Source organism: Phyllopteryx taeniolatus, chromosome 18 (assembly GCF_024500385.1).
Source record: "Phyllopteryx taeniolatus isolate TA_2022b chromosome 18, UOR_Ptae_1.2, whole genome shotgun sequence".
In the NCBI taxonomy this organism is placed as follows: domain Eukaryota; kingdom Metazoa; phylum Chordata; class Actinopteri; order Syngnathiformes; family Syngnathidae; genus Phyllopteryx; species Phyllopteryx taeniolatus.
The window spans coordinates 16,453,013-16,462,893 of NC_084519.1; the positions used below are offsets into that span (position 1 = coordinate 16,453,013).

Here is a 9,881-nt window from a genome sequence, read left to right on the forward strand (position 1 = left end):
GACTAACATGCTTTTATGAATCATTTCTCATTCATTACCATCTGGACCAGCAGCTGGCCTTACACCGCTGACCTTTGACCTCAGCCCTCCCATGCACACGACTACCCCCCCCAGGAAGACCTCTTCACATTTTAAGGCAACCACCAAAAGAGAATAAATGTCATATTTAAAACAAAACAAAATGTAGTAAAGCAGCTATTAGGAGTCAAGAGTCCACAAATGAGCCCTAAAACTTTGGATTGAATAAAGAACAAAACTTTATTAACATTTCAAACTGTGGAAAACACATAAAAGTGTAACATAGAAATATATAAAAGTGAACTTGTACAAATATATAAAAGCTATATCTGATAACCGCAGAAGCGGCGGGCTTGCTCAAAATAAAATAGCAGGCGAAACGTGACTCCTGGCAGAGGGCAGACTTCCCTCACGTGCTGCTTGAATGCAGGAACAAGAACGCAGCATTATTTTTTGTTGCTGTTTTTGGGACTTAAAAGCTTATTTAAAATGGAAATGTGAAAACGTGTTAAACAGCAATTGAAATAGACTTCAAGTAGAAACCAACGCGTAACTTCTTTTTTTTTTTTAAAAGGCAAAACGTGTCTTAGTAACGGTAAACATGATAAACACATTGACCGTCAAACTGGATATTTAGTGCAAAACACTTCAACTGTCCCCCGAACACATTATTATTATTATATTACTATTATAATTGTGGATGTAGTTTCTTGTACTGCATTACACTGATGGCGTTTTCTAATATTTTGATCTTCTCGTGTTTCGTAAAGCCTCAAAGAATTCTTTTGCGAGACACATTTCGTGACCTCCCCTCTAATAAGTGCCTGACTTCTAATAAATGGAATCATTTTGGGATCATGTTAAAAAATATTATCATTATCAGTTCTTAAAATAAAGACCTCCGAAATGCCTTACCTGAATATTATCATAAAAAATACATTTGTTAAAATAAAGACCTCCTCTCCAATAAACACCTCGCCTCTAACAAATTGGGCTCAACTTGACAACACTACTAAATATTTCTTCAAAGGGAGACCTTTTCTCTAATTTACACCTTAACTCTAACAAACAAAGAATTTTATGATTGCATTTGTGAAGATCTCCTCTCCAATAAAAGCCTGTACCTGTAACAAATGAATACTTGAAGCCTAACTGTAAGTAACAATGCCATATATGCTCATTAGAAATGCACTTGTTAAAATAAAGACCTTGACTTGAATTTTCAATACTTTTCTCAAGCTGCGTGAGTGTCAAAATATTCGGAACAGCTGTCAGTGTGACGCAGCGCGGAAACGACAAACACAGGAACTAATATATTTTGAATAATGACCTACGACCTCTGGTCATTCTGCTGTTTCAGCACAGGCAGGAGTCCAGGTGCTCGTTGATCTCGGACTCCTGCACGCCGGCCTGACACACGGGACACCGGACCGTCACCGCCAAAGAAGACGACGACGATGCGGCGGCGTAGCTACTCGTTGGCGTCGAGTCCTCGTGTTCTTGAGATTCCATCTTCAGCCTCTTGTTGAAGAGCTCGAAGACGCCGGCCGAGTCGTCCAGAGGTCTCTTCTTCTTCCACTGAGGCGTGGTAGCGGCGGCGTTGCCCGGACGCTCGGACGGAGAAGGCGATGAGGTCAAGTTATCGTAATTAAGATGATTATTAAAAGCCGATGGAGCGACTGAAGTCAAAGTCGTGGAATTTGTTTTCTTTGGTGAGTCTGTGATGAATGAATTTGTTGACTTGTTGTTGAAGAAAATACCAATGGACGTCTGCTTCAGTCTATTCGGATCTTCATTCTTGCCACCGCCAGCGCCGCGACCGCCAACAACGCTGCCCATGCCACGACAGCCAACGTCGCTGCCGCCAACCCTTCGACTAAAAACACCGTGACCGCCGTCGCCTCCGCCAACACCGCCGCCAACGCCGGGACCACTAATGCTGCTGCGGCCAGCGAAGCCCCCGACGTCACGACCGCCAACGCCGTCGTCGTCGCCGCGTCCGCCATGAGGCTTGGTGATCCTGACCGGCGATCCATTAATGTTGACAAACACGCTGGTGTTACCGACCGACTTCTTGCCGAGCGTCTTGTGGCCCTGCGTCGCCGGCGGTCTGACCGCGGGAACGACTCGAGCTGGAGGCGAAGGCGTGACGGGTTTACTGACAGAGGAGGAGGCGGGGCCAGGGGAGTAAGACGCGGAGGAGGGATTCCCGCCCAGGACGAAGCCTTTGCCGCTGAACGCGATCACGTCCCGAATGTCCCGAGCTCCTGAAAGGGACAGAGGAGCACAACTCAGCACTATTAATCAATCAAACTTTAGAGAAATGGATTAGTTATACCAAAGTATACACAGAGACGTGTACAAACCAATAAAATACATCTGTCGTGTAGAAACAAGCTAATAACAAAAAAGCTACATGTAAAAAAAAAAAAAAAAACAAAAAAAACAACATTCAGATTCATAAAACTGTTTAACCTTGTGAGGCAGTTATTTAAAAAAAATAAAAAAATGAAAAAAATCAGAAATGAATTTGAGTAAGTTATTAAAATGAATTCATAAGTCAAGTAAAAAGTAAAATTAATAGCAAAAAAAAAAAAGAAAAAAAAGACATTACCCGCAGATTTTTCAATGACGAGCATCTTTCTGTCTTTTTTGGCCTCCTTCTTGCCGTAGCCCTCGGGCTCCTTCACTTTGGCGTAGTTGCCCCCGCACGTCCTCTGGTGGTCCCCCCACCAGGGGTCCAGGGCCGAGGGGGCCCGATTCATGGCCCTCTTGACGAAGCCGAAGTAGGGCTTGCGCGTTTGGCAGGGGCCGTCGCAGCGCCACCAGTGCTGGCGGTACACGTCCACTTCGTCGTTGAAGTTGTGGTACACCTGATAGGAATTGGAGAAAATACAAAATCATTGTGTGAGGGAGAGGGACAGGGAGAGGGAGAGGGAGCGAGCGGAGGGCCTCACGGTGATGCTGGTGCCGGCATCCTTGTTGATGCGGTTCATGTGCTTGCAGAACTCGGGCCCGTGGCCGTCACGGTCTCGGTTGTTCTGCGTCACGAACAGCAGCGCGTGGATCATCTCGTGCAGCAGGGTCTGACCACACAACGATATACAGCACCGCTACAATATGCGTATTAGACGACACCAATGGACATACACAAGAACAATATGACAGACTTTCGACACTTTCTCGAGTCATTTCAGGCTTAAAATTATATATAACCAACAAACAACGGGAAGTACTGTTCATTTTGATGTTCATCTGCTCCTAGACTAGAGCGAGCGGGATATGTGCCGTAACGGTGATCTCACCTCCACCAGATCTTTCCGGGGTCTGAGCTTGAGCAGAGGCTCGCTGAGTCTGATCGAACAAAGTCCACCGCGACCCTCGTAAGAACACACGCCGGCACACCTGCGACACCAGACCGCATTTAGCGTCAACCAAAACAACAACACCTATTCCTACACTCCAAAAAAAAAGACTTTCTTTTCTTTGGATAGTTCGCTTTGGAGTGCCTTGTTGTCGGCTGTGAGTGCACAAATGCCATGCAGACAAAATCCAAAGAGTGAGGAGGGGTTATTTTGCCCCACTTGACAGCCAGCGTGGTTGCGTTAGAGCGCCTCGTTGTTGGGCGTGAGTGCGCGAAAGGGATATCAAGGAAAACACAGCTTAATCGGCAGGATCAGGCGCTACCTGGGGTGCTATGTTCCACTACTCACAGGGTCATCCTGGGGCTCCACTTGACCTCCACGCCGCTGAGTTTGGCCCAGAAGAACCTGTCGTTGAACTCCAGGAACATCGCGCGCACGTCGGGCGTGGGGTCCAGCGTCTCCCACGACGCGTCCACGATGGACAACGGTTTCTCGGGCTTCCAGGTGACCAGCGGCCCGCCCCCGCCGTAACCGCCGTCCAGCTCCGCGTCGTTCGCTTCATGGTCGAACTGCTCCTGAAGCTGCAGGGCGAGCGCATAGTCGTCATCCATGTCACGTATAAATCACGTCAACTACCGTTTTGGGGCCTGCCAAATGTGGCACTTCCACTGCAACTCCAACAGCGGCTGTCAAGTGTAAGCTCCGCGGGCATTTATTGTCAAAATAATATTTTTTAAACGAAAACAATAGGAAAATAACGATTTGCTGAGCGGTTTACGACACGACAAATAGCGCCAGTTCAACTTATTGTGAAGTGTAATGCAGTACAGGGCGCATGAATCCGGTAGTCATTCCAAAATAAAACGTATTTGCTCAATAGTGACGGATTGAATCGTGGTTCAATACGTCCCATCATCACTTTTGTCGATGAATTAATCATTAACATTTATAAAAAAATAGTTATATTTCGGTTTTGAGTCCACGTGAATATTTTAAAACCACTTAAGGTTTTACACTGACAGTGGCACATAAAAGTCTGCTTTTGAGTCTCACAAACTTGATTTAAAAAAAAAAAAAAAAAAAAAAAAAAAAGAACTTCCGTATCCGGAAGTCAATGGGACAACTATAACCTGAGTTTCCCCCGTTCTTCAAAAGTAACGTTAGGCAAAAAAACATCGCCTTTCTGACCAATTTAATAATAAAACAATATTTTAAGCTAAATTTGCTTCATGATGTATTTTAAAAATCAACAGTCAAGTATCATTTTCGACTCTTGCAAGCATTTTTGTTGGCCAACCTCTTTTGTCAACTCGTGACGTAGTAGGCTGTCACACCCAGCTTCCTGTTTGGGTTCCTGACTGCTATGAACCATTTGAGCCCCGAATAGACCATTTTCTGTTTATCTTAGCGTCTATTTATCAACATTTTTGTCAAAGATAGTCAATTATTAACGATTTAAGATGTCCGACCCGGGAAACCGACTCCGCAAGCTGCTGGAGTCGCCCAATTTCCACCCTCAGAATTACGTGAAGCAGCTGTCCCAGCAATCGGATGGCGACCGAGATCTTCAGGAGCACCGGCAGAAGATCCAAAACCTGGCCGACGAGACGGCCCAGAACCTGAAGAAGAACGTCTACAAAAACTACCGGCAGTTCATCGAGACGGCCAAGGAGATCTCGTACCTGGAGAGCGAGATGTACCAGCTGAGCCACATCCTGACGGAGCAGAAGAGCATCATGGAGAGCATCACGCAGGCTAGTGTTGCCACCACAACTAAATTCAGACTCTATGCTATACTTGCAAAAACGTTTCTCGACACCATAGACTAGACTCAGGACAAGAGTACTGGTACTGCAGGATGATGTGACCCCAGTAAAAAGGATGCCTCCAAATGATTAAGTGTGTGTGTGTGGGGGGGTACCACTCAGGTGCTGAGTAACTGGTGAATAACTTTATTTTATTTTTTATTCACAGCATGAACTTCAAACAAACGAAAATATGAAATGGGAATGTGCAATACAACTAACTACAAACCCCCAATTCCATTAAGTTGGGACATTGTGTAAAACGAAAACAGAATACAATGATTTGCAAATCCTCTTCAACCTACATTCAGTTGGATACACTAAAAAGACAAGATATTTTTGTTTTTGCAAATCTCTCATTTTGAATTGGAGCAGCCCCGAAAGGCTCAGTTGGTCACAAGCAAGGATGGCGCGAGCTCGATGGATAAAAACACAAGTAGCGAGTGGAATGTAGCGCAATATAACTGAGTGAATAAAATACAATTATTCATATTATATAAAGTATGTTATCTCTTAAAAATGGACCCAGCACAGCAGGTTCAGGAAAAGCAGAATAGTCAGTCTTAAAAGTAGCGGTACTGAAAATGCGTGGTTTTGTTTCATTTTTGATGGCGATGTATTGCACTCTTCTAGTACTGATACCCCGTGCGACCCTAACGCAGGCCCTGCTGTCCACCGACAAGGACGAGACCTCCAAGGAGATGCAGGCCGCCTTCCCTAAGGAGAGCGAGGAGCTGAAGCAGAGGAGCCTCACCTCGCTTCTGGAGAAGGTGGAGGGCGGCAAGACCATCATGGACACGCCCGGGAGGCACCTGGTGTACAACGGCGACCTAGTAGAGTTCGACGTGGACAACATGTCCCCCGTCCAGAAGGTGCACGCCTTCCTCATGAACGACTGCCTACTGATCGCCACCTGGCTGGCCAACCGGCGCGGGGCCGTCAAGTACAAGTACAACGCCTTGTACGACCTGGAGAGCTTCGCCGTGGTCAACGTCAAGGACAACCCGCCCATGAAGGACATGTTCAAGATCCTCATGTTCCCAGACAGCCGCATCTTCCAGGCGGAGAACAGCAAGATCAAGAAGGAGTGGCTGGAGATCCTGGACGAGACCAAGAAGAACAAAGCCAGCAAGGAGCGGGGCAAGAAGGAAGAGGAGATGCCGACGTCGCCCGTTCGGGCCGAAGTGTCCACCAACCCTTTTGACCAGGACGACGACGAGCAGGGAGAGGTAGGGCTGCGAAATCCCAGAAAATTGCGCAAGTTGGAAACTTTCTACAGTTTATGGGAATTTACTTTATTGCAAGTGTTCTGAATCTATGTCGATAGAGAAGAAAGCTAAAATCACCATTCAAGCCTTAGTCGCGCTGCCATGGTCACATGACATGTAAGGGTTTACTCGCGGCGCCAGCAGTTTTTGCCACCGGCAAGTACGTGTGATGTCATGGTGAAAAGATCTACCGGATAAGCAACTGAAATAATTTTTACGTAAATTCTTGCACCCCTTTTCTACCCGAGGTGGAGGAGAGCGTGGACCTCGGTCTGGAATGGATCCAGGAGCTGCCCGAGGACCTGGACGTGTGCATCGCCCAGAGGGACTTTGAGGGCGCCGTGGACCTGCTGGACAAGCTCAACGAGTACTTGAAAGAGGAGCCGCTCACGCCCAAGGTGAAGGAGCTGCGGGCCAAGGTGGACGAGCGAGTGAGGCAGCTGACCGACGTCCTCGTCTTCGAGCTGTCCCCGGATCGCTCGCTACGCGGCGGGCCTCAGGCTACCAGGCGGGCCGTGTCGCAGCTCATCAGGCTAGGTCATTATTATATTATTACTTCACTGTCATTTATTTCAGACTGGTTGTAAAACCTTTCGTAATTGTACAACAGTGGTGTATCGTCATCACTCGAGGAGGGCGAGGAGTAGCTAATCGTGCGATACACCGAGCAAGAAGATAGAACAGGAGGAGACAAAAAAAAAGCCATGCTAACTGCTAAGCTAACATGAAATGTGGAGTAGCGAAACGCCAAAATAAGTGCTTGGGTGGTACAGTTCACTTTTAACAGAAGTCTGGCAGGAACTGGGTCAGGGAAGAGAGTAAAGGACTATGAATGGCAAATTAGCAGGTAGACCATCTTTTGAAGGGTTTTGTGCTTCCAGGCCAGTCCACCAAGGCGTGCGAGCTGTTCCTGAAGAACCGCGCGGCGGCTGTGCACACGGCCATCCGGCAGCTGCGCATCGAGGGCGCCACGCTGCTCTACATACACAAGCTCTGCAACATCTTCTTCACCGGCCTGCTGGAGACGGCCAAGGAGTTCCAGATGGACTTCGCGGGCAACACGGGCTGCTACTCGGCCTTCGTGGTGTGGTCCCGCTCGGCCATGACGATGTTCGTGGACGCCTTCAGCAAACAGGTAGGCGAGGGGTGGGCAAAATATGGCCCACGGGCTGCATATCTTCAATTCGCATTCGGAAAACGACCTCAGCATTTACTTTGCATATGTGCAAATGCAAAGTAAATGTTGCGGTGTGGCTTGAAGGTGTTCGAGAGCAAGGAGAGCCTGTCGACGGCGTCCGAGTGCGTGAAAGTGGCCAAGCAGCACTGTCTCCAGCTGACCGAGATCGGCCTGGACCTGACCTTCACGCTGGAGTCTCTGCTGGTGAAGGACGTGAAGGCGGCCCTGCTCAGCTACAAGGACGTCATCGTGGAGGCCAGCAAGCATCGCAACTCCGAGGAGATGTGGAGGAGGATGAACCTCATGACACCGGAGGCGCTCGGCAAGCTAAAGGTGATCGTGCTTCTGCGACGCTGCAATCACGCCGTTAGCAAAAAAATCCCTATGAGCTAACTAGCTTTCTCTTCACGACTTTTCCTTCGACCAACATATCTACAGTGGATATAAAAAGTCAACTAGAGGAGTACCAATTAAGCGATTAATCGAAAACTAATTGATGATCAAATTAATCGTCAACTATTTTGATAATGGATTCATTGATAAATATTCGATTATCAAATCACTCAACGATTTTGATAATCGATTAATCGTTTCGAGACGTTGTTTAACTTAAAATTGTCCAAATGCTCAGAATATCAGACCCTCAGTCCATAATCTCGGACTGCTTATCTTTGTGGTGAATTAAAATAAGACATTTGAAAACTGCTTTTACGTGGGAAAAAAATTATCAACATAAAAACCAGCAACTGAATTATAATCTTTAGTTGCAGCCCCTGCTCAAGTGCCAGGTTTTTATGATCTACATTTTTTTTGACCGTGATAAATCATTTCACAACTTTTTTGCCCCTTTTTTGTGACCTATGACCTGTAAAATCCAACTTTTACATTAATTATGTAACCGTTGGATTGAATGTTAACTCGATTAGTCATGCCTGGATTTACGATCAAGCCTGGAGAGTGAAGCACAAGGATGGCGTAATAGAAAAGCGACTGTTGTTGCGTTACCGTCTACGCTACAGCGATAACGATTTCAATAATAGAGGGTTACATCGTACGATAGACGTCATCACTCATTTGCGACGTACGAGGAATCGATAAGCGGAATCGTCAGGCGAGCAAACAAAGGATCCCTACGAATCGGTTTTCGATTCCCATCCCTGATGCTGACATCGTTTCTGTTCCCTTTGCGTCCGCTTGCAGGAGGAGATGCGCGCGAGTGGCATGTCGACGTTCGACGCGTACACGGGCGCCGACTGCTGGGTGAACCTGAGCTACACGCTGGTGGCCTTCACCAAGCAGCTCCTGAGCTTCCTGGAGGAGGCCCTGAAGCTCTACTTCCCCGAGCTGCACACGGTGCTGCTGGAGAGCCTGCGCGAGATCGTGCTGGTGGCCGTGCAGCACGTGGACTACAGCCTGCGCTGCGAGCAGGACGCCGACAAGAAGGCCTTCGTGCTGCTCAACGCCGCCTTCCTGCACGACTGCGTGCTGCCCGAGGTGGAGCGCCGCTTCGAGGAGGCCGTGGGAAAGCCCGCCAAGCAACTGCGGGACCTCCGCAAGAGCACCCGGCCCGTCAGGATCAACCCTGAGAGCACCACGTCCCTTGTGTGATTTTGACAAAAAATAGTCCTTTGCTGCCATCTTGTAGCATCTATCATCTAGAATTTTTGTATTAAATCCCCCTATATTGTGCACTGCCCTCTGAGTGTAAATTAGAAGCCAAAAAGTCAATTGAATGCTTCTTATTTAGTGTAGATGCACCTTTCTTAACATCTTTGTTGATTTCAAAATGAGCTGAGAGAACAGTAAACATGTTAGTTATTAGGACATGGACAAATATTCCAGCATAATACAACAGATTGATATGAAAAGGGATGACTGATATTATAAAAGGATATAAATGCACTAAACACTGACTGCTGTACTAGTACGTAACACTTGTATATGGGAATAATAATTTTGACATGCTTTATGGTTCCCACCACCCATATCCTGTTTGCCATCACTGGTACCCTTCTTTGGCAGCATCAACACACACAAAAAGCTAAAGAAAAAGCACACAAAACAAACGTCATTTCCTCTCTATGCTCAATGAGAAAGTGAGCGTGAATGAAGCCTGACGCTCGTGGAGGAAATCCTGCGCCCGGAGTGAATCGGATGGTGCTCGGGGTGTTGGTAGAAGGTGGAGGAACTCATTCAGGTACGAGTGTAAGGGGTATTTCTACTGCGTAACCTTCATCTCTGCCTGACT

At 47.2% G+C, this 9,881-nt stretch overlaps 2 protein-coding genes across 3 annotated transcripts; one reads left to right on the forward strand and one right to left on the reverse strand.

The window, feature by feature from the left end:
- Window positions 1-239: 239 nt before the first annotated feature.
- sprtn (SprT-like N-terminal domain) lies at window positions 240-4,401 on the reverse strand. 2 transcript variants are annotated; one of them, XM_061753904.1, is made up of 5 exons: window positions 3,732-4,401; window positions 3,324-3,423; window positions 2,976-3,131; window positions 2,633-2,891; window positions 240-2,285 (listed from the first exon to the last, which is right to left on the reverse strand). In XM_061753904.1, exons 1-5 carry the CDS (start codon window positions 3,992-3,994, stop codon window positions 1,375-1,377), a joined length of 1,689 nt encoding a protein of 562 aa, XP_061609888.1. In that variant the 5' UTR covers window positions 3,995-4,401; the 3' UTR covers window positions 240-1,374. The 2 variants fall into 2 exon arrangements, with proteins under 2 accessions (XP_061609888.1, XP_061609889.1); XM_061753905.1 differs by having other exon boundaries at window positions 2,976-3,104; window positions 3,732-4,400.
- Window positions 4,402-4,568: 167 nt separating this feature from the next.
- exoc8 (exocyst complex component 8) lies at window positions 4,569-9,618 on the forward strand. Its single transcript, XM_061753895.1, has 6 exons — window positions 4,569-5,137; window positions 5,851-6,417; window positions 6,705-6,993; window positions 7,338-7,591; window positions 7,718-7,966; window positions 8,834-9,618. The coding sequence occupies exons 1-6, from the start codon at window positions 4,844-4,846 to the stop codon at window positions 9,239-9,241; spliced, it is 2,061 nt and encodes a 686-aa protein (XP_061609879.1). The 5' UTR covers window positions 4,569-4,843; the 3' UTR covers window positions 9,242-9,618.
- The last annotated feature ends 263 nt before the right edge of the window (window positions 9,619-9,881 follow it).